General features: G+C 34.8%; 1 protein-coding gene across 1 annotated transcript in view; it reads right to left on the reverse strand.

Moving 5' to 3' along the window:
* Positions 1–4,309: 4,309 nt before the first annotated feature.
* Positions 4,310–25,506, reverse strand: part of LRRC9 (leucine rich repeat containing 9) — a 104,179-nt gene continuing 82,982 nt past the window's right edge. Inside the window, exons 26-32 of the mRNA XM_061158365.1 lie at positions 23,832–23,968; positions 18,911–19,128; positions 16,854–16,922; positions 12,070–12,210; positions 7,663–7,807; positions 5,464–5,644; positions 4,310–4,390 (exon numbers count right to left, since the gene is read on the reverse strand). Coding sequence (XP_061014348.1) covers positions 4,351–4,390; positions 5,464–5,644; positions 7,663–7,807; positions 12,070–12,210; positions 16,854–16,922; positions 18,911–19,128; positions 23,832–23,968 — 931 coding nt within the window. The 3' untranslated portion in view covers positions 4,310–4,350. The remainder of the gene's footprint in view (positions 4,391–5,463; positions 5,645–7,662; positions 7,808–12,069; positions 12,211–16,853; positions 16,923–18,910; positions 19,129–23,831; positions 23,969–25,506) is intronic.

The raw sequence follows: 25,506 nt of genomic DNA on the forward strand, positions 1-25,506 counted from the left end.
CAGCATAGTAAAAAGAAGAGACATTGTTTTGCCAACAAAGGTCCGTCTAGTCAAGGCTATAGTTTTTCCAGTAGTCATGTGTGGATGTGAAAGTTGGACTATAAAGAAAGCTGAGCACTGAAGAATTGATGCTTTTGAATTGTGGTGTTGGAGAAGACTCTTGAGAGTCCCTTGGACTGCAAGGAGATCCAACCAGTCCATCCTAAAGGAAATCAGTCCTGAGTATTCATTGAAAGGACTGATGTTGAAGCTGAAACTCCAATACTTTGGCCACCTGATGTGAAGAGCTGACTCATTGGAAAAGACCCTGATGCTGGGAAAGATTGAGGGCAGGAGAAGAAGGGGATGACAGAGGATGAGATGGTTAGATGGTATCACCAACTCAATGGACATGAGTTTGGGTAAACTCTGGGAGTTGGTAATGGACAGGGAGGCCTGGCGTGCTGTGGTTCACGGGGTCACAAGGAGTTGGACACGACTGAGCGACTGAACTGAACTGAATTGAACAGACGTAAAACATCTTGCTAAAGACTAGCAGGGGGGCACCCTTTCTGCCCCCTTCTGATGTCTATGTCAGAAACTTTATCTATCTCTTTTATACTTTATTAAAACTTTATTACACAAAAGCTCTGAGCGATCAAGCCTCATCACTGGCCCCGGATTGAATTCCTCTCCTCTGGAGGCCAAGAATCCTGGAGTCTTTCATGGCTCAGCAACAACCTTTTATATCCACTCCAGTATTCTTGGGCTTCCCTTGTGGCTCAGCTGGTAAAGAATCCCGCCTGCAATGTGGAAGACCTGGGTTCGATCCCTGGGTCGGTAAGATCTCCTGGAGAAGGGGAAAGGCTACTCACTCCAGTATTCGGGCCTGGAGAATTCCATGGACTGTATAGTCCATGGAGTTCAAAGAGCTGGAATGACTGAGCGACTTTCAATTTCACTTCATAGAGATGAACAAGAAATGTAGTTAAAAGGAGGTCATCGAAAATTCTAAGTTTTATAGCAGAGTAATTTAAAAGAGTCAGCCAGTTTCTATACCAGAAAAAAAAAACCCAATATTAAATTCATTGACTAACAGAAGTCAGACACAAGTTGCTTGCTTCTACTCTTATAAAATTATAATTTACTTCTTTTTATGTAACATTTAATTGGAGCTAAGAGCCTACGGCATGACTAAACAGTAAGATCTAATGTTTTAAAACATTAAACACTTCTCATAGTGTATGATAGCTTATGAGTAAATAGTGAAATGACATGTTACTTAAATATAAGGACTATTTTAAAACGAGTCATGAGTGCATGCAAAGACACACACACAGCCACACGAAATATTCTATGCAAGGGTATGTTCACAACCATAGTTAATTTTGTGTAAGTAGTAAACATAAAGTAAATAATAAAGTTCTAATAAACATTTACAGTCAATCGTCATAAAAGTCAGACGATTACTTCATAGAAATCAGATCACTTCGACATCTATATGCAGTTCAGCAATGCAGGTTCCTTGCCTATAGTTAAAGGGCCCTAATTTTTAGCCTTCCAGATTGTTTATAGAATTGTCCTTTAATTTAAAACAAATCATATAATTATGCATTTGACTGCACTCAAACTTATCAAGACATTTGCTAGGGAGTAAAGAACTAATTTTACTGTAGAAATGAAACATTTTCCCTAAGCTAAATACACTGAAAGAGAATAAATAAATAGTTTGCAGTTTCTGCACACATAAGGGCTCAACAACAGCTGATTAAACAGCACATTAGGAATGATTACATGTCAGTTATTTGCAGTAATTGAAAAAGCAATGAATTTAGAGTTGAAAAAATCTAGAATTTGGTGTGATATCTTTTCCTGTTAAGGCCATTTTTTTTTTTAAATCTATGAATGGAGACAGTGCATGTTTTATATACTTCATAAGTTATTAGGATTGTTGTTGTTTGCTGTTTAGTCACTAAACTGTTTTGCAACCCCATGGATTATATAGTCCACCAGGCTCCTTTGTCCATGGAATTTCCCAGGCAAGAATACTGGAGTGGGTTGACATTTCCTTCTCCAGGGGATCTTCCCAACCCAGGGATCAAACCTGAGTCTCCTGCACTGGTAGACAGATTCTTCACCACTGAGCCACTCAGGAAGCCCAAAATATGGACTAGTGGCTTATAAAAATAAGCACTACTTGCTTGTTTTGTTATATAATTGGTGGTGAAGCATATTATGAATAATGTAAAATTTCACAGTTGATTTACTTAAAAAAATCATTTAGAGCAGATCTAAAGCAGGTCTGTAAAAGCATCTCTCATATTCAATTATATTTTCATTTGTTTTGTTGAATAAGAAGGGGATAAAGTTATAAATATTGCTTTAAGAATTTCACATAACCACAGCTTAACCTGTCTGGGCATTCCTAGGGGAGTATGTTGTATCATCATCTGCTTTCCTAGTAGAAAAATCTTCAGAACTACTATGCCAAATTATCTTAGTAATCATCCCCTCACTGCTTTCATGTAGAATTATTTATTATATATTTATATTAAAATGTTCTTAAGGTTAAGTCAGTGTCTGTTTCTGTCAGCACCCAGAAATGCCTAAATATGTTTGTTATTATTCTCAGTGTTTGTTACTGTTAAATTAAGTATTACAAATTTACTTTCAGGAAGAAATTCAGATTTAATTAAAATGTTATAATAAAAATATCTGAATTGAACAGTGTGTTCATAAGAAATCAAATGGTAGATCTCAAATATATTTGAAATGCATAGAAAAAATGGCTAAGGAAAAAAAATTTCAAACATTAAGTGGATGCTAAATAAGCTCTGTTTTTCTTGCTTTATAATATTCAACTCTTGTAAATTTTTCTCCAATGAAAACCTGTTTTCCCATCCAGTTTATTATTTACAAAGACACGTTTTACTATAAAAGTGGAATATACTGAGCATTTCATTTACACATAATCATGACAGGAAGAAAAAGCAAATGATGTCAAGTTAGTAGCAAGTAATAACGAGCAGATGCTTATCACAACACTAGTGAAAGTAGTTTTCAAAACTAAAGGGTGACAAAGACATCTTCTGGACATCTTAAGAACTGCATAGTTCCTTTTTAAACAAAGGATCTTATTTTTACCTTAGAGTAATAGTTTAAACACCACGCATTAAGAAGGGTAAAATCAATCTGTATTAGGTTTGAAATTTTAAATATTACATGATTAAATTACAAACATAGAGTATTTAAAGAAGACACAAAATTATTGCATGCACATTGGAATTTCCAAAATATCCTTACAACTATTTTGATAGATTATAAAATATAAATATTTTAGTAAAAATAATTTATTTTCATGTAAGGAACACATAAAATAATATGAAAATTACATGCAATGTTGAACCACTACCTGAAAAATTTAAACAATACTTCATGAATCATGGAACCTTTTGATATAAAAATATGATTGGCAATTTAATCATTAAAGAACTGTGTTTAATAAATTCAAAACCACATTTGATTGATTTGATTTGTCCTAGTAGTATGCAATATAATTATTTTAGAAAAATTATTTCCAGTGAAATATGAGTCCAAATTTTAAATGTGTCCACTCATTTTGAACATGTGTTTACTTAACCTACAACTTACTTGTAAAATTATATCACTATGGGCACATTTAATGAATTTTGTATATGAAATAGTATTCTTTTCTTCTTGTAGCATGAGTTGCACTCATAGTTAGCCACCTTCAGTAAGTATTATTGATGCCTATGATTTACATCTCTAAATAATTCTTAGAACAAACCCCGTTTAACACTATTTTTAAAAAAAAAAATATAGTCCTAAAAAAACTAATCTGTAGTTCAACTAACAAAACTCAACCTGATTTAAGAATAGTTGTGTTTGGTAAGAAATGTATTCTTTAGTTTTAGATAAGCCTAAATGGATAGATATTCTACAAATGAAAACATACTATTTCCTAAAATTACCTTTGCTTAGTATCTTTATATATCAAGTCAAAATGAGATTTTACAACTAAACGCTTCCAATAATAGGACTAAATATTTGATTCTTTGGACTTCATTTTATGTCATTTGTATCTTTTCAAATTGTATATTTCATGATTTTTCTAACATAGAAAATCAAATGAATAAGGTAACTGTAAAGAAAGTTTAAGAGAGGTGATATTAAATAAAATTCACCAAGGATGATAGAGATTATCTTCATATGGAACTGAAGTGCTTCAGTAACATAAGTAACGTGATTATCTTATATGTATATTTTTATCACCAACACTGTCTGCTAGTTTTTGCACAACTTCTAAGCGGAAATAGGTTTCTTGGTGTATATTCAGTTCTCTTTAGGCAGTTACATTCGATTTGATCTTGAAAAGTGGCTGCCAGGAATCCTGTCAGAAACAAAATACTTATGAGTTAAAGAGTGGTGACAATTTCTTAATGGATCAGCTAACTTAAGGTAATTCTGAAGTAAATAATTTTTGTATTTTATATGTGTACAATTTCAAAAAGACACCACAAGAGAGAAAAATACCATGTTTTTTACTAACTGTAAGTCAGGTTATCATGAGGATAACCCATTGATATAAAAATATGATATCAACATAAAGTGAAGTGCAAGTTGCTCAGTCATGTTCAACTCTTTGTGACCCCATGGACTGTAGCCTGCCGGGCTCCTCTGTACATGGAGTTCTCCAAGCCAGAATACTGGAGTGAATTGCCATTCCCTTCTCCAGGCGATCTTCCCAACCAGGAATTGAACTGGGGACTCCTGCAGCTACCAGGGAAGCCCGTGATATCAACATAGTATACTCAGTAAATATATACTTAGTGGGACATGACTGATTATAGCAGGGAGGTCAGTACGGCAAGAGCCAGGCTTAATAGGTGTTCCAGAGATTGGCTACAAAGAAGCTAGAGGGCAAATATTAACTGGAAATCTGGGTGAATAGGTTTTGAGCAGCAGAGTGAAATCTTAATAAGAATATCACGTTCTTTGGCCTTCAGCTGGCCTCTAAGGACTAGGATCCAAACTGGAGGAAGGGCAAGTGGGAATTACAAGTCTGAAGAATTTACTAATTCTCAGCCTTTGTGATTTCAGAGTTGAATTTATCTGTTGTTCAAAATATAAGTGAACTGCTTTGCATATTCAGTAAGTAGAAGTGACTTGGGAGATAATACAATTAAAAGTCGTTCCCATAATTGTTTCAATGTTCCCTCACATAAGTACAAGGTGAGCACTATTCTACCTTGAAAGCCATTTCTGTTTGAATTATGATGTATATGCTGGACTTTGAGAAAGATTCGGTGAATGTGAGAGAATAAACCTTATGCTGAAGTCTTCCCCCAGCTCACAGAGTAAATACATGATAGTATATACCAATATTTCCTATTTCTATACGTGATTAGCAAATTTGGGAGGTTTTATGATGAGAAGTGATATTAAAACACGGAATAGCTTTACCTTCCCTCGTCTTGGTTGCTCTGGTACATCTGTGCACTTGGAGATGCCATAGGCACATCACATGCCTGATGTGATAAAAGAGATGGAGAGAGATTTATCCCTCTGAGTTGCCGAAAAGCTATTTCTGCATGGATGCTCCGAGGATTATTTGTTAGCATCCCTGCGTTCTTGGCTTTTTTGTCTGAAATTAGGAATTATGAAACAATGAAAGGCATTAATAAAATAAATTAATAACCTGTGGCTGTCCTTCAATTGACTGTATGCTATACACATTTCACAGCATGAGTTAAAAATTTTAAATAAAAGTTAAAATTGGAATATATTTCTAGTACTTAAATGCTGTTTAAAATTTTCTGAGTTAGTGAATCAATTTGATACTTTCTTGGTAATTTTAAAAAATATAAATATCCAGAGCTGTGTGCTATAAATAAATACATAGATAAAATGACCATACTTCTCAAACAAAAATTGGGGTAATATACTCAGAAAATAGGAAAGAAATAGGAGTTTTCCAGAAAATCCTAAAAAGTAGTTGCACAATGAATCTTAAAGATATCTCAGGAAAAAATTATGGAAATGAATCCAGGGTTGAACTAATCCCTAACCTCCCCCCCCCCCAAAAAAAAAAAGATATTGAAGACATTCCTGAAGATGATAGTGATGAAACTGTACTCTTAAGGAGGCTAATAACAATTTGGAATATCCAGTTTTACTGATGGTTTTGTCTTCTGGACAAAAGCATTAAAATTCTCACTATGATTAAATCTTAAAGCTATAAATAAGTAGAAGTATAAAGAATAAGTTAAAAAATAACATCTTAGACTAAATTATATTGAATTTCTTTAAATTGAGTTTCTTTTAAGATTAATTGCATAGAGAGATCTACTATTCTTAGTAGGTTTTTAGATCATTTTATCATTATTGTGATACTCAGTTTTAGAATTTTATTGTCTAACAGTAGTCTGAGGCAAAGTGGGATGTTAAAAAGAATGGAAGAGGTGAGCCCTCAGGGAAAGAGTTGGTCAGTCACTAAGTCATGTCCAGCTCTTTGCAACCCCATGGACTGCAGCACACCAGGTCTCCCCGTGCCTTGTTATCTCCGGGAGTTTCCCCAGGTTCATGTCCATTGAGTCGGTAATGCTATTTAACCATCTCATCCTCTGCTGCCCTCTTCTTTTTTGCCTTCAGTCTTTCCCAGCATCAGGGTCTTTTCCAATGAGTCAGCTCTTCACAGTCAGGTGGCCAAAGTATTGGAGCTTCAGCTTCACTATCAGTCTTTCCAATGAGTATTCAGGGTTGATTTCCTTTAGGGACGACTGGTTTGATGTCCTTGCAGTCTAAGGGACTCTCAAGAGTCTTCTCCAACATCATAGTTAGAAAGCATCAATTCTTCGGTGCTCAGCCTCCTTTATGGTCCAACTCTCATGTCCATACATGACTACTGTAAAAACCATAGCTTTGACTATACAGACCTTTGTTGGCAAAGTGATATCTCTGCTTTTTAATACACTATCTAGGTTTGTCATAGCTTTCTTTCCAAGAAGCAAGGTCTTCTAGCTACCCCCAATTTCATAAAAGTGATAGCCAGCCAACATCTGGAATTAGGGAAAAGGTTTCATCTAAGCCTGAATGCAAATGTAATAATAGAATGAACCATTTCCATGCCTTGACCTTTTAATATACTCCCTTCCTTTACAGAGCTACCTCTTGAAACACTTCCCTACTAATAGCTTCATGAATATATAAAATAATACTATGGTTTCAAGGATGAAGTTTGATCTTCTTTTCTAAGACACACTTTGAGAGCCAAGAGTCTGTTGTTATGAATATTTTTAAACCTCTACTTTTAGCAGAATGCACTACAGGTTTTAGTAGTCATTTGCTATGAAATACACAAAATGGAATAAAAGCTTTGAAAGGAAATGCCAAGAAAAATCCAGTATCACAAAGTTCAAATTGCAAGCAAATCTTGAACTACAACATATTAGTAGTTGAGTAGAACCAAAAAATACTATAGAATATTCTTTGAAATCAGAATGGTCACATGAAACTTGAACAAAAATTCACTTTTAGGAATTGTAAATTTGTAATTTAAAATATGCAATTTTAAGTAGTATTAGAAATAAAAGTGAGATTTTTGCATCAAATGGAGTGTTTTGGGTTTTTTTTTTAACATTCATTTAGAAACTCTCAAAATACCTTCAACTTCAGGAGTTAAAGTGAAGTCAGATCCCAAGTAATGGCTAAATCCACCAGGCAGAATTACATTTGTTATCTTTATGGGAGGAGCTTTCACTTGGCTAAACGATGCACCATCCACAGGAGAGCTGGTAACAGGAATAAACTACATGATAAAAATAAAAGTTAGGAACACCTTGCCTCTAAAACTCAGATCAATAGGCTTAGCCTTACCACAAGCCCCATTTGAAATTCAACTTAAAAATTTTTAGGTCAGAAATTAAATGGTTGCCTAAACTCAAGAGTTGGTAGAGAGGCAAAAACGGTGAAATAGACAGCCTTTGGGGTCCTTACCCCCCCCATCAGAACCTTATTTTTTACTTTTTTCAGACTGCATTGTACGCATCACTACAATTTAGTGTGATTGCACCTCCCCATTCCAAAGGGTCCTAACGTGGTAAGTGTAAAATTAGGAAAATGAGAATTAAGCCTTTCCCCTTTTGTAATATCTTTTCTTTTTTTTTCTGAACAGGAGTTTCTGGATGGTAAGAGTTATATCTTCTACATTTTTGTGCTCCTCACATTACCTCTTCAATTGTCTTGCAGTTGATTAGTTTTTCAAAAACAAGTAAATAAAGTGGGGACTAAGAAAAGCATGGGGCTTCCCAGGTGGTGCAGTGGTAAAGAACCCGCCTGTCAATGCAAGAGACATAAGAGGTGCGGGTTCGACCCCTGAGTTGGTAAGATCCCCTGGAGGAGGGCATAGCAACCCACACTAGTAGTCTTGTCTGAAGAATCCCATGGACCTAGAGGAGCCTGGTGGGGCTAGAGGAGCCTGGTGGGGAGTCTGTGGGGTCGAAAAGAGTCAGACACAAATGAAATGACTTAACACAAGAAAAGCATCTTACTACAATCACTTAGTGAGTGCACTAACCCTCTAACATTTTATGTTAATTGAGAATTAAAGTGAAAGTGTTAGTTGTTCAGTCCGACTGCAACCCCATGGACTATAGCCCACCAGCCTCCTCTGTACACAGGATTTCCGGATTAAGAGGCTTGTAAAAGAGCTTCAGGAATCAACAAATGGAGGAGAGGGGTATTATAGACTGGACACTATTGGTTTCCCTAGAAATGGATGCCTGCTCTGTCTTTAGTAAGACTGACCTTGTTTATACTTTAAAAAATATGAATTCTGAATATATGATTCAATTTATTTAAAGATATAGGCTTATGCATTTGTGTAAAATTACACATTTCCCTCATATTTCAGTAAATGTAACCAAAATGCAGCTTTGTAATGAGCACTAAGGTATCAGGCCTTTTAGTAAAGCAGATCCCAAATTCCCTAATTCCTTCATTGGAGTTTCTTCCCATCACTAATCTAGAAAGCTGTCAAGTTTCTTCTGAAACCAAAGCACCAAAATGTTATGGTTTAAACGGTGACTTGAGATTTCACGTATTCCCTCTTTATTTGCTGTTTAAAAAAAAGAACAGCAACTAAAACAAAGGAAAATACATTAGAATGAACTGATAAACTTGAAAAGTATTCTGTTCTTGTGTCTTCTGAACAGCTAAATGAAATAATAACTCAATTTTGTTCTGGACAGGAAAATAAAAATTATTATTGCATCTTAAAAAATAGATTTATCTGAAATAAAGACTTAAAGTGCCCCCTTTATTTTATTAACCATATATAGATGAATTTTAAAAAACCTAACTTTTAAATAAAATATACCTATATAGGATAAATGGAAAGATATTCTTTCCATTCTTACATATGGCACTGATTCAAATAGCAAGAATAGGTATCTAGAATCACTGAAAACAAATCATAGTATAGACTGGGGGAAATGTTAGTTCACTATATGATAAATAGAAAAGAAGCAAACAAGAAAAACTTTTAGTGAAATACACATCCATCAATGACTAAAATTTGAGTTTATGTCTTTTTTTGCTATATTAAACCAATTAAAAATATATATGGAAATTGAGATCTTTGAAGTTGCTCTGAGTGATTTCTTCATATGGAATTTAGTATTTATGAAGTTATATGGAATTTTTTAAATGTAGCCAGCATTACCTTAAAATAGAATTTATAAAATTTAATGTTACAATTCGTATAGGTCTCTCACTAGAGGCCTCACATATGTGGTATGGTAGACAGCATAATGCTACCCCCCCACAAGATGTCCACATCCTAATCTCCAAAATTTGTGAATGCTTTATGTGGTATAATGGACTGTACAGGTATAATTAAATTAAGGATTTTGAGATGGGGAGATTATGCCCTATTAACTAGGTAGGCCCTTCACAATCACAAACATCCTTATAACAATGGAGAAAAGATGTTATGATGGAAGCTGAGGTCAAAGTTATGCTATTTGTTGGAAGAGGGCCACAAGCCAAGGGATGCTGATAACCTCTAGAAGGCTGAAAGGCAAAGACCAAATTCACTTGCAGAGCTTCCAGAAGATATTGTAGCCCTGCCAATACTTGTGCTTCTAGCTCTACAGGACTTATTTTTGGACTTAGGACCTCTAGAATTTTAAGATAATAAATTTGTGTTGTCTGAAGATACTAAATTTGAGGTAATTTGTTATAACAGCAACAAGAAACTAAAGTTTCCTTTAGTTTTTCACTTCTGGAAGCAAGAAGTGACTTGCTCATGGAATATAAAAGAAAGGGAAAGGAAGCTTAAATCTTTGAACTAAATTTTATTTGTTCTCTTTTTAAAGACTAGAGACTGTGACAATAATTTTGGTAGATGACATTTAGATGGTGCTCTCAATTGTATCATATAGATTAGTAGCTAACATTGTTTTACACAAAGCACAGTTCTTAGAAAAACTTTTGTAGATATAACCCATATATGAACCAATTTCCTTTGCCTAATCTAGATAATCTTTATTAACATTGTACAACTGTTAAGTTTCACAGGTATCTACAGTTATTTTGATCAATAATAGAATCCCCTTGGTTAATAAAAAAAAAAAAGTCCAGGAAATAATAAGAATTAGATCTATAATCTTTTTATAATCCTTTAAAGGATTTTAAAACATAAAGTACATGTGCCCACCCATCTTTGGATGAAGGGCCAAGGCCTTTTCTGTAAGGAAGTGTCCTTTGACTGGTATTTTGTCTGATTGATAAAGCCACCACAATTTCCAGCTCGGTTTCATTAAAGTAACAAGACTTCAACAACATATGGAGAAAATTTGAATACAAGAAACTGCCTAGATTTTTAAAAATTTCCCCACATATTTTATCTGACTTTTCATAATTCTCTTCCTTATTTTGCAGGTTCTCTTTTTACCCCCAACCTAATTTGATATTATTCATGTATGTGTGTAGTTGATCTTTATCCAGATTCTTCAGAGGATCTCATTTGGTTTTCAAAGAAACATGGAAATAATAATTTAAAATTTGTACTTGTATATCTATTTATTTAAAATAAAAGATTGGCATACGTTTTTGAAAAAACATAGCCAACTTTTAATAAATCTGTGATTCTATTGCTGAAGGCAGAAGTTAGTTAGAGAGGAGCCTACTAGTATTAAATGCTAGGAATTGGTTAGTTTGTTTTATAGAGGGAATGGAGAGTATGGGGTAAGCCAGTGAGATGAGTGAAAGCATCTACAGTAGTCTTATCTCTTTCCTCTTCAATTAGCTTTTAAAAGTAATCTTTGTTCACTGACTAATGCCCTTGCTCTCTGGCTTTCACTTACATTAGAGGTTTACTTACATTTCACTGCCCCACCCTAGTCCAGGTCTTCATAATTTCTCTCCTGGATTATCCTAAAAGCCTCTTAAGTTAATTTCTCTGCCTCTAGGCTTTTCTTCCTTAAACTTTGCAAAGGCACAGCTCTAATAATATTACTTCTTTGCTCAAAACCCATAGCTTTTCTGTGTTTAGTCTTTTGAAGATGGCTATGAAAAATCCTGGTGGTCAATGATAGAACTGCCAAATGATATGCTTCTGTGGCTTCTTCCTTCTCTAACCTTGTCCCTATCACAGTTGGATATCCTACTTGGGTTCATGGGCAAAAGGCCCATGAACAATAAAACTCTTTCCATTTAGGAGACAGAAAGGGAAAGAGTTTTATTGTTAGTCACAGTTTATAAGAGTGATATGTTATAGTTTCTTAACTTCTAGTAGCACCTGACATATGGAGCAAGAGGCACACAGTTTTAAATAACTTGCTCTACATTAAAGTATGTTTTTAGAATAAGGAGCTTTCCTGGTTTCTATGTGTGTGTATGTGCTCTGTTCACCACATCAAGCTGCTTTTGACAATAACCATTAAATACATACTAAAATAGTCTACAGAAGCATCATACACTAGATTTAAACATTTAAGTAAAAATGCATGACATAATGTTCATCTACTACTAATTTATATATTTGAAAAGGAAAAGTGTAAATATTACCGAATTTTTCTTTGCTTGTAGTTCAGAGAAGTGAAATTCAGCTTTTGCCCTATCATCTGAATTCACAGGAATTCCATCTAACATCTGTAAGTTAGGCAGTCGAAATATAAGCACGTGGCGATGTAGCATTTTTCTACAAATCTGAATAAAGTTAAAAATAACAATTCATTCATTTAAAAAGCTCTTTATTTCAAAGATTAACCTTTATAGAGAAGGATATTTAGCATAGACAGCAAAGATGACAGATAACAGCTAATATATAGTATTAAATGATACAAATACAAACTCCCTTTTTAAAAGATTTCTCAGTTTTCTGTTATGCTAAATGAAGATAAGAGCTTTTTTTTTTTTTAACCAAGGCTACCATGTGGAGGTTTAGTTTCTTTGAAGAGTATATGATATTGTTCATTAACTACAGTCAATCCCAACTCATGAATAGGATTATATTATAAAAGTTTACTTATAAGTAATTAGTTTGAAACTTATAATTTCCCATAAGTACTACGCAATTTAATTCAATGCACATCTGTTGAACTGTATGAATCATCACTTCATAGTGTTAGCCTACTCTAAAATTACTTGCATATATGCATGAGAAAGTGTGTAGAAAGAGTTAATATAGTAGGTTTGAGGCTGTTAACTGTAGAAGGATCTGTTTGCAAGGGTAAGTTTTAACAAGTGTTTGATACTTGGATTTTGGAAGATTTCCCACCATTCCTTAAGTGATAAAGGTAATTCATTATTCCTAGACTACTTTTACAAACAGTAGGATTCTTGTTCAACCTGCTTTCCTTCTGGGGTCCTGGAATTTTTGTATGTGATAGGCAGAGGGTACCTATGTGACAAGCCTCCAAAAAAAATCCTTGAAATCCATTAAATCTAATGGGATTTCCTGGTCAGAGAATAACATGTTTGTTATTGCATGAAGAGTGTACGCTGTGTGACACCCTCATGTGAAGAAAAAAGCATAAGGAAGCTTGCACATGGATTCCTTCACTCTGCGTATTTTTTTTTTCTTCATCACCTGGCTTTGTATCCTCATTATGTCACTGTAATAAACCTTTAGCCATGAGTACAACTATATGCTAAGTCCCATGACTTTCAGCAAATCTTCTAGCACTGTTTGTGATTGAAAGAAAGGAAGGAAGAAAGAAAGAAACATTATCAAAAGGGAATAAATCTATTTTTTTAAAAGGTAGTAGATACATATATATCAATGAAGAGTGATCTCTAAGTCATAAATTGAGTTTAAAAAATAACCACATTCAAGGCCACAAAGCAAGTTTCATAAAACCAAAGAATGTATAAACTGTCTCTTCTGATTAAAATATAGCAACACTAGAAATAAATGACAAAGAGATAACTAAAAATACATAATAGGTTTGAAATTAACACACTTCAATAATTCACAGTTAAAGAAGAAATCTTTTATAAAGTAGATTCTAAGAAATAACAGGAAAAACACTACATATCAAAACTTTTAGGCTGTTGTTAACGCAGTATTTTGTATCCTAAAATTTATTAATTTAGAAGAAATATTAAAAGTTAATGAGTAGGCGTTCTACTACTTCAGATTTTTTTACAAAAGTAATTCCGAGAAACTAAAGATAGAGGGGAGAAATTAATGAACTAAAAAAAGAAAAATTATACTTGATAAAGCCAAAATATGGTTATTTGAAGAGATTAGTATGATAGTAAGACTCATCAAATATAAGAGAGAAAAAGCAAAAAAAAAAAATTTAGCTATAAAATAGGTGACAAAACACAGATATAATCAAGATTTTTAAAATTTATGAAAGTATTATGATAGAAGTACATTTAAAAGTTAGATAAAAGGACAATTTTATTGAAAAATGTAAGTTCTCAATATTGAACTTAGTATCTGTTCTTAATGGAGAAGGAAATGGCAACCCACTCCAGTATTCTTGCCTAGAGAATCCTTTGGACGGAGGAGCCTGGTGGGCTGCTGTCCATAGGGTTGCACAGAGTTGGACATGACTGCAGCGACTCAGCAGGCATGCATGCATTGGAGAAGGAAATGGCAACCCACTCCAGTATTCTTGCCTGGAGAATCCCAGGGATAGAGGAGCCTGGTGGGCTGCCGTCTATGGGATTGCACAGAGTCGCACACAACTAAAAGTGACTTAGCAGCAGCAGCAGCATATGTTCTTAAGTATACTGTAGTATATGTTCTTATCAGTTTAATAGAAAATGACTAGATATATATCCATTCAGTTCAGTCTCTCAGTCATGTCAGCGAATTTGAATAAGTTGTTCAAAGTCTAACTTCAAAAAATACTAAGTTCAGATGGTTTTAGAGGTAAGATCTATTATCCTTCAAGGAACATACAAGTCTTCTTTTATATAAATTAATTCATAGACTAGAAAAAGAGAGGAAGTGGAAGTGAAATTCTCTCACTCATGTCTGACTCTTTGTGACCCCATGGACTATACAGTCCATGGAATTCTCCAGGCCAAAATACTGAAGTGTGTAGCCAGTTCCCTTCTCCAACAGATCTTCCCAACCCAGGGATCAAACCAAGGTCACCTGCATTGCAGGCAGATTCTTTACCAGCCAAGCCACCAGGGAAGCCCAAGAATACTGGAGTGGGTAGCCTATCCCTTCTCCAGGGGATCTTCCCAACCCAGGAACCAACCCAGGGTCTCCTGCATTGCAGGCAGATTCTATACCAACTGAGCTACCAGGGAAGTTCAACATATCTCTATGGAAATAAGTAAAATTATTATGATTTTGTTCTCTTATGCTATTCTTTTCAAGTTAATCAATGCTGTTTTGCCTCATAAAATTAATTGGAGAGTTCTCTCTAGCTCAGCTGGAAAAGAGTCTGCCTGCAATGGCAGGAGACCCCGGTTTGATTCCTGGGTGGGGAAGATTCCCCTGGAGAAGGGATAGACTACCACTCCAGTATTCTTGGGATTCCCTGGTGGCTCAGCTGGTAAAGAATCGGCCTGCAATGTGGGAGACCTGGGTTCAATCCCTGGGTTAGGAAGATCCCCTGGAGAAGGGAAAGGCTACCCACTCCAGTATTCTGGCCTGGAGAATTCCATGGACTGTATAGTCCATGGGGTCACAAATATGTGACATGAAATTTTAACAAATTGAATCCAGTAAAGCATAAAAGATGACCAAGTAATATTCATCCCAGGAATTTAAGGATGGTTTAGCACTATATTCTATTAATTTAATTTGCATATTAACAGATTAAAGACAAATACTATATTACCAATTAGTTAAAATCCAGTGTCCATTCCTGATAAGAACAAGTAGTAAACTGGAATTAGAAAGGGACTGCCTTAAAATGCTGAAGGTTATCTACCCATGACCTACAGCAAACATCATATTTAATAGTGAAAATTTAGAGGCATTCTTTGAAGTCAGTAACTATGAGTGTGTTTCTTCAATACTGTACTAGACGTCCTAGTCAGTACACTGAGAGATGTAAAGGAAATAAAACCATATGGATTGGAAAGAAAGATTAGAGTCATTGTTTGCAAATATTATGATTGTCTACAGAGAAAATCCAACAAAATTTACAATCCTTTAGAATTTAAGAGAGAGTTCAGAAGCTACCTGGATAAAGAGTAATATGCAAAAAATCAGAATCTCTATATTCTAGGAGCAAGCAACTAGAAAAATATAAAAAAGATATTGTTTAAAACAGCTATTAAAAGAACAGAAATGAAAAAAAAAAAAAGGATGATTAAACCAAAGATGATTAAAACTTTTAGGAGAAAAGCACAGACCTTTATTGAAGAACATAAAATAAACACAGGGCTATTTCTGTTTGTGAGTGAGAAGGATCAAAGCTGAAAGTATTGGGGAGACTGCTGACTGTGTTTCTTTCTTGGTGGAAGTAACTCTATGATGTGGCACTACTGGCTCTCTCAGGCCCTTCACCCCTCTACTTGGAGAAGTAGAGTGACTTAACTGATAAATCTGGGAAGATTAAACTGGTCAAGTTTAAGTCCTGTCTTTTCTCTTCAGAAAGAGCTTATTGCTGGGAGAATGCCTTTCACTCCTGCAGGAGAAGCTCTCCTTCCATGTGGAGAGGCCTCAGTCAAACATTCCCGCTACTGAGTCATCAGGATTAGTTCTGGCAACTGTTGGCAGGGCCATTTGGCTTTGTCAAAATTCTAAACTAAGCAAAACAGTCTCTCTGTCTGCCACTGTCATATTTCTCAATGTGTTCAAATGTTAGGTGAGTAAGGGTAGTTGCTTATTTTATCCCTTCAAAGACTTCAACAGTAAAAGTGGCAAATTCTCCCCAAAATTAATTTATAAATACAATGCAATTCCAATTTCCAATTAAATTATCAACAAGATTCTCATGTAACTTTGAGAAGCTGTTTCCTGAAACTCACAGGAAGTGTAAAGGGCCAAGGATAGCTAAGACAGTGAAGGAAAAAAGAGAGAAGGAGGAAGAGAGGGAAAATTAGAGGTTCCTTCTCTACTGGATATCAAGACTTAATAGAAAACTTTAGTAATTAACATAGACTGATATTGTTATAGGGACTGACAAATAGACCAATGAATACAAAGTAGAACCAAGAAGTGGACCCTGTTGTACATGACAATGGCAGTTTATGTTGTAATCAGTTGGAAGAAGACACTAGTCTTGTACATTGTACTTGGATAACTTGTCTATGCATGTGGAAACAGATAAAATTAAAATATTTTCTCAAAGTATATAAAAATAAATTATATACAACTATAGATTACATTTAAAGTAAATTAACTGATAAGTTAGAAAAATAACACTCACTGGATTGCCATAAACTGTAAGTTCTCTGAGGGAAGAGATACCATCAAGTTTTTCCAGTTCTGCCATATCCTATTAAAAATTAAGCAGTATATTATTATTTGGTTACCCAACATCTTATATATGCTGATTTGAAGTTATTTCGTATAGGTGTTGGATTGTAATGAGTTGAATCTTCTGAAATGAGCTTGAGTGACAATATTCTGCATTGTTGATTAAAGATAGATCTGTTTACTATTGATTCCAAATACATGATTGGGTAAAGATGATGTGCCAACATGGAAAACAAGCCACACAGCAGCCCTTGTTAGGAAAGACCATATTTTTTTCAGAAGAGTTATGATCCGTTCTAAAACTCAGCTTATATTTGGTTAATTCCTAAGAGGACTGACCTACACATGTGGAAAAGGAGGCAAGTCTAGTCTAAACAATTTCAAAGGTATATATCAAGCACAACCTTAACCAGGAAGGAGCATGTCATGTTGAATAGACTGAATACTGACATATTTGCTGGGAATATATATGATTGAAAAACTGTTTCTCTAGTTAAATGAGTTGCTTTTGCTACTGAATGAGATTATTTATTATTATTTAACACTGGTGAAAGTTTGCAAATACATTTTAGTTTTTGCAAAATTATTTCTAAAACACTATTGCTGACAAAATTTAGGCAACACGATCAGCTTAAGTTGCTAGTTCACAGTAATGAAATGGCTATTGATATGCTCCTATTCTTATTTGGAATGACAAGTGGGTTTAGCCAATTCATCAAGTAACTATAAAAAAATTTTAGACCTATTTTAGATCACTTGGAAGTAGAATTAGAGAAGCCAGAGGAAGGCCCCAAACCATGTGTATCCTTGAAATTATTAGTAAAGCTTGATACTGGGTAAAGTCTCAGATTCATGTAAGTCTGATTTGATAAATCCTTTGTGTTAGCTCAATTTCTATCAGTGGAAAGAGTTCCTACAGGAATGCGATTTTCCTAATTTAGATTTCTTCTAGAAAAAGCTTTGAAAGAACCGTTGCCAGCTTTGGCATTCACCTTCTCAGATGAATGTTGTTTGAACCTTGATGTATTAATTGTATGTTATTTTCTCTGTATATATATATTTCCTAGTTGTTAGGTAGAAAAGGGTATTGCTCAGGCTTTTATATCACTCCAGAAAATCTTCCTGAACTTCAGCAAGTAGAGCCACAAACAAATATTAATCATGTATCTACTATGTACCAGGCACAATGCTATATACTAATACAAATTTGGGCAAGAAAGACTTGGTCCCTGCCCTTGCGGGGCAGTACACAGTTCAGTTTGTCTTCAAGGTTGTCTTAGAGGTATGGGCAGAAGTAACAAAATTGGTACAAGGAGGGCTAACCAATCATCAGCAAAATACTAAGAAATGTTAGGATTGTGTATGATTATGTGTATACCTCTTATCTGCATACTGTCTCAGAAGACAGCTTGGGCAGGGCTGGTTAGGGCAGTGGCCTAATGGAAATAGGCTGAATTATGATCAGGTGAAAGAAAGGCAGGCAGCCTTGAGTGGGGAAAGATGGAATATTAGAGCCAAGTCAAAGTTCATTATCAGGAGTTGATTCAAATTTCAGGTAGACCAAGTACAAATGTTAAGTTTACAGGCCCAGAGGGAATCTGGGGTTGAGATACACAAACAGCTTGGACCAAGAGCAGTCAGGAACTAGAAAGATCTCTTAGAGGATATCCAGGTGGATGCATGTGGGTTGGTCAGGTTTATAAGTCTAGAAGTAGGGTGAGCATTTCTGCATCCCAGAGTATTTACATGTCATATAAATGATAAGTAGCTCACTAGCGAGCAGTCAGGAACTAAAAAGATCTCTTAGAGGATATCCAGGTGGATGCATGTGGGTTGGTCAGGTTTATAAGTCTAGAAGTAGGGTGAGCATTTCTGCATCCCAGAGTATTTACATGTCATATAAATGATAAGTAGCTCACTAGCAAAATATTCATTGGTATGTTTGACAGCTTTCTGTTTAGAGGGGTTAAGTCTTGCAAATCTTATAACAAAACAAAATAATGTTACCTGGATTTTATTATATCCTAGGAAGAGTTTCTCTAGTTTTACCAAAGGTTGTAATTTGCTCAGCTCTCGTAGTCTGTTTTCCTCCAGGTGAAGTGCCAACAGAGAGCTTGGTTTGGCAAAGGCACTATCATTAAACGCTCTGATGCGGTTATGGTCCACTACCAATTCTTGAAGGACTTCTAAGTTGTCAAGTCCTTCAATTTGACTAATTTCATTTCCTGAAAAAAGGTAACTCATGATATGTCAAGTGAGCCCAAACTGAATAAATTAACTATCTTTGTTTAACTATTTTTATCAAATGATTTTTTAAACGTGAAGTATTAAAAGAACATGTTTCCAAGGAGAAAAACATTAATTTATAGGAAGGTAGCATCATCATCAAATAATACTAGGTAAAACTTCTCCTTTATGTGTGAAAGATCAAGATATGATGTAGAAAATGTACTGAATTGACCCAATCTGTCTCTTCAACAGTTAAGTGCTAAAATAGTTGATACTGATAAAAGTAGATGTATAAAAGTGTTGGAAAAGATATGCTTCCTAGCTCATACAACTCAATAACAAGAAAAACAAGCAACCCAAAATGGGTTGAAAACCAAAAATGGGCAGAAAACCTAAATAAACATTTCTCCAAAGAAGAAATACAAATGGCCAAGAGGCACGTGAAAAGATGCTCAATATTATTCATTATTAGAGAAAATGCAATTCATACTACAATGAAGTGCCACCTCACACTCATCAGAATGGCCATCATGAAAAAGTCCACAAATAGCAAATTCTGGAGAGGGTGTGGATAAAAGGAAACCCTCTATACTATTGGTGGGAATATAAATTGGTGCAGTCACTGTGGAGAACAGTATGGAGCTGCCTCAAAAAACTAAAAATAGAGTTGCCATTTTATTCAGAAATCCCACTCCTAGGAGTTTATCTGGAGAAAACAATAAACCAAAAAGATCCTTCCACTCCAATGTTCACTGCAGCACTATTTACAAGAGCCATTTCCATTTACAAGACATGGAAACAATGTAAATGTCCATCAACAGATGAATGGATAAAGATGTGGTACATGTATACAATGGAATATTACCCAGCCACAAAAAAGAATGAAATAATTCCATTTGCAACTACATGAATGGACCTAGAGATTATCAGGTTAAGTGAAATAAGTCAAAAAGAGAAAGACATATACCATATGATATCACTTATATGTGGAATCCAAAGTGAAAGTGAAAGTCATTCAGTTGTGTCCGACTCTTTGCGAGCCCATGGACTATACAGTCCATGGAATTCTCCAGGCCAGAATACTGGAGTGGGTAGCCTATCGTTTCTCCAGGGGATCTTCCCAACCCAGGAATCGAACCAGGGTCTCCTGCATTGCAGGCAGATTCTTTACTAACTGAGCTATGAGGGAAACTCTGTGGAATCTAAAATATGACACAAATGAATCTATTCACAGACCAGAAATAACTTAGAGACATATAGAGAACAGACTTGTTCCCCCTTGTTGCCAAGGGGGTAAGGGGTGGAGGGAGGATGGATTGGGAGTTTGGGGCTAGCATATGCAAACTATTATATATAGAATGGATAAACATTCTATTATATATAGACATCTATTATATATAGAATGGATAAACAACTATACTACTGTATAGTACAGGAAACTATATTTAATATCGTATGCTAAACCATATTGGAAAATAATATGAAAATATTTATGTGTATATATATATATATTTATACATATATAACTGAATCACTTTGCTATACACCAGAAACTAACACAACATTGCAAATCAACTATACTTAAATAAAATGCAAACCAAAAAAACAAACAAAAAAAGACCAAAATGTACTAGGAAGTAGTTAAAAAGAAAAAAAAAAGATATGCTTCCTGAGTATACTGGATTATTCTAATAAGCATTCAAATAGATATATTAATTATTAAAATAAACTAATTTGCTGCATTGCTAATTATGCTGTATTAATAAACTAATTTGCTGTATGTTAGTTATACCTTAATCATGCTGTTAATTCCTTCTCAACATATTTTTGAACTGCAATTACATTAAAAAATTAATAATTTATTACATTTTTTAGAACCTCAATTCTTTCATTATAAGCTATGATTTCTCTCTACTGTAGCAATCAATAGTTGTAAGTAAAAATAACTTATATAAGAAGAGGAACCTTGAGTTGACCAAATGCTTTTATTTCTATTAGATTCTCAAATTAGGACAGGGAAAATATTATCATTTTTTAATCATCAGAAAACTGAGCATCAGAGAAATTGTCTTGCTGAATGACATAAAGGTAGCAACACTAGGCATAACTTAGACCTTTTACAGTGCTGCTGCTACTACTATGCCATTCTGTCTTTTGCCCACTATTTATCTTCCTTGTTTATTATTGGACTGAATTGTGTCTCCTCATATTTATATGTTGAAGTCCTAATCCCTAGTCCCTCAGAATGTGACTGTATTTGGGTCTTTAAAGAGGTAACTAATGTTAAATAAATGAGGTCATTAGGTGAGCACTAATCCAGTATCACTGGTGTCTTTATATGAAGAGGAGATTAGGACATAGACACAGAGGGGAAGACCATGCGAAGATACAGAGTACAATTACAAGTCAAGAAGAGAGGCCACAGAAGTGACCAACCCTGCTGACATCTTAATCTTGGACATCTTAATCAAGAACTGTGAGGAAATAAACTTTTGTTGTTGAAATCATCCAGTCTGTGGTACTTTGTCCTATGGCAGTCCTAGAAAACTAATACATTATTGAATATGTCATCCCACTTTCTTGGAGTTCTTCTCTTTGTAATTTAACATATTTCATAGAATTTAAGATGCCAACAATTGATAAGATATGTCAATATTTTGTGTATACTAAGAAAGGGAAAAAAAGCTCAGCTAGATAAACTATGCCATCAATTAAGATACCACCTGATTTCAAGATGTTAAAATATTAAAGGGGGTGTTTCAGAATGGATGAAATATGGGAAATTTATCTTATTTTATTTTATTCTTTAGAGAAATTGATAACATCATAACCTTCAATAAAATTTCTCACAGAATTAAATCAGTTAAATTGAAACATTACCAGTGCCTTACTTATAAATGAAAAAAAGTCTATTAAGTCAGATTAAGAAAAATGACTCAGTTGTATATCACTTTCAAAAAATTATGTATTTGGACTGTCACTTTAATATTTTAAATCCAGTGGTATAAAAATCACATGAGATAGCTTTAAGTGTTGAATAATATCTACAGTAGCATTCACTTTAGAATGAATTATTCACTTTAGAATGCTCATTAAACATATTTAAGAAAGAGAATTCTAAAACAACAATGCTAAATGTGGTTTCAGGGATCTTACATTTCTAAGACTAGTGGAATTTGCCACTCTTTGAAAATTCCCACTTATTTAACTAGATAGTTACATTTTAGATAAATTTAGCTCTTAGTCCTTAAGAATCTAACTTGCTTCCCTACAGCCACACCCTGCCCTTTCCCTAAAGACTTTTCCACCATCTTAGCAAATTTAATGCAGCAGGTGAAATGTAGGTTCATTAACTCTCAGATATATCCTGATATAACCTGATATATCTGATATAACCTTATCTTATTACTGCCCACATTTCTGTACTTCTCTATAGCTTTTGACCTCTTCTCCCTTTAGACTGACCTTAGAATTTTTTATCTCCTCCTGTTCTGTGTCTTTAACCTAACTGACCTCTTTACAAACCTTCAAATACGCTCATAATTTCACTAGCTACCATTTCTTACCATTTTTTCAAGGACAAGTTCCTTGAACATGCAGCCTCTAACCTCTGTCTATTGTTTTTACTGCCTATCCAATAATTTCCCACACTTCCAAATCTGATACTCTGAAGGTTACCAGTGGTCTCCTTTTTGTTGAATCCAATATTTGTCTACATCCAATATTCTTTTCACAGGCCACATTCTTTTCATCATTTGACTTTGGTCAATCACCCTTTTTCTCCTGACATCGAGAGTTTGTATTTCTTGGTTTTCTTTCAAAATTTCTTAATGACTCCTCTGCTGGTTCTTTTTTCCCCCGCCTTCTTAATGCTGGGAATGGGGTGTGGAAGGGAATTACTGAGAGGTAGTGGGGGGAGTTGTGTCTCTACATGTCTTTTTGGTGTTTCATTCTTTCTCTTCTATCATTATTTCCTAATAAGCACATATACTATGACTTGACCTATCACCTCCACTGGGATAATTCTAAACTATACATCTCCAGTTCTGATCTGTAGTCCAGTACCACTACTTGAAAAAGTTTCCATTTTTATGTCTCAGAGTGGTCACAACACTATCCTCTCCCTAGCTTTAGAAATTTGCTTGCCACTGTCTTTTTTTTTTCCCATTTATTTTTATTAGTTGGAGGCTAATTACTTTACAATATTGTAGTGGTTTTTGCCATACATTGACATGAATCAGCCATGGATTTACATGTGTTCCCCATCCCGATCCCCCCTCCTGCCTCCTATGTCTTAATGAAAGCATGAAAACATCCTGAACTATTTTTCTCTCCTTGTATATTTAATCACTAAGTCCTAATATTTACTTCTTTTAAATGACCTTTTGGATTCCCCCTTTACTCACCCTTCCCACTGACACCAAGACACCATTCCAGTCCCAGCCCTTAGTATGTCATTCATACTGGATAAAAAAATGCATGTGCTTTGGTGAGCTAGAATGCAGTCTTTTATAGCCCGAGAATATTGCATTTACATTATTTATATAAATAACTCAAGATAAACCCATTTATAATTACTCAAATATCTTTGTCAATGAATCTGTTCTAATAGTGATGCTTAATCTTCTTTCAAAATAGGATGATAATCAAGTCAGTTTTTAATAATAAAGACTTACACATTAACAGAGTTGCTACTCACCCTGAAGAAAGAGGAATTTTAAATTTCTTAGTCTGTTAAGTTGTAGCTGAATCAAATTACAAATTCCATTGTAGCCCAAATGAAGAACTTCTAAACTGTTCATTATTGGAGGCAAATTTTCACTGCTCGTTGTATCTCTGAAACACAAATGTCAATTTGGCCCATAAACTTAATTTCAAACTAGCTGTTTGTATAAACATAAAAAGGCAGTTTATTATGCTGCTGCTAAGTCATGTCAGTCATGTCCGACTCTGTGACCCCATAGACGGCAGCCCACCAGGCTCCCGTCCCTGGGATTCTCCAGGCAAGAACACTGGAGTGGGTTGCCATTTCCTTCTCCAGTGCATGAAAGTGAAAAGTGAAAGTGAAGTTGCTCAGTCACGTCCGACTCTTTGCGACCCCATGGACTGTAGCCTACCAGGCTCCTCCATCCATGGGATTTTCCAGGCAAGAGTACTGGAGTGGGTTGCCATTGCCTTCTCTGAGTTTATTATGTACTTACTATAAATTGAAGAAAAAGAATGAATTTACTAATAGAGCAAATTAAGCTATAATATTCTGCCTTTATAATTCATATAATAATACTTTTTCTTCTTTAAAATCAGTTATTTATATGATAAAGAACAAAGAAATACAGAAAGAGTTACTCAGAATAAAAGCAACAGCTAGCACAATCAGGCAAGAAAAAGAAAAAAAATAGTGACAGACTTTATTTTCTTTGGCTCCAAAATCACTACAGATGGTGACTGCAGCCATGAAATTAAAAGACACTTGCTCCTTGGAAGAAAAGCTATAACAAACCTTGACAGGGTATTAAAAAGTACAGACATTACTCTGTCAACAAAGGTCCATCTAGTCAAAGCTATGGTTTCTCCAGTAGTCATGTATGGATGTGAGAGTTGGACCATAAAGAAGGACAAGCACTGAAGAATTGATGCTTTTTGAACTGTAGTGTTGGAGAAGACTCTTAAGAGTCCCTTGGACAGCAAGGAGATCAAACCAGTCAATCCTAAAGGAAATCAATCCTGAATATTCATTGGAAGGGCTGATGCTGAAGCTGAACCTCCAATACTTTGGCCACCTGATGTGAAGAGTCGACTCATTAGAAAAGACCCTGATGCTGCGAAAGATTGAAGGCAGGAGAAGGGGACGACAGAGGATGAGATGGTTGGATGGCATCACTGACTCAATGAACATGAGTTTGAGCAAGCTCTGGTAGATGGTGAAGGACAGGGAAGCCTGGTGTGCTGCAGGCCATGGGGTTGCAAAGAGTCTGACACATCTGAGCAACTGAACAGCAACAAATCTAGATTGGAAAGGAATTGGTAAAACTGTCTTTATTCTCAGATGACATGATCTTGTAATTAGAAAATCTGAAGGAATCCACCAAACAAAACAAAACAAAACAAAACAAAAACTATCATTGTACCAATAAATTAATTCATGAAGATAAAGGGTAAAAGATTAATATACAAAAATCAACTGAATATCTATACATCTGTAATAACTGAGAATGAAATTAAGACTTTGTTCATAAATTATAAAAAGATAAAATACTTCAGAAAAATTAACAAAAGGAGTGCAAAATGTATACACAGAAGACTACAAAACATTGCTGAGATAACGATCTAAATGAATAGAAAAAAATCTCATGTCCACACAGTAGAAGACTATT

This window comes from Dama dama, chromosome 12, assembly GCF_033118175.1.
Source record: "Dama dama isolate Ldn47 chromosome 12, ASM3311817v1, whole genome shotgun sequence".
Taxonomy (NCBI): Eukaryota; Metazoa; Chordata; class Mammalia; order Artiodactyla; family Cervidae; genus Dama; species Dama dama.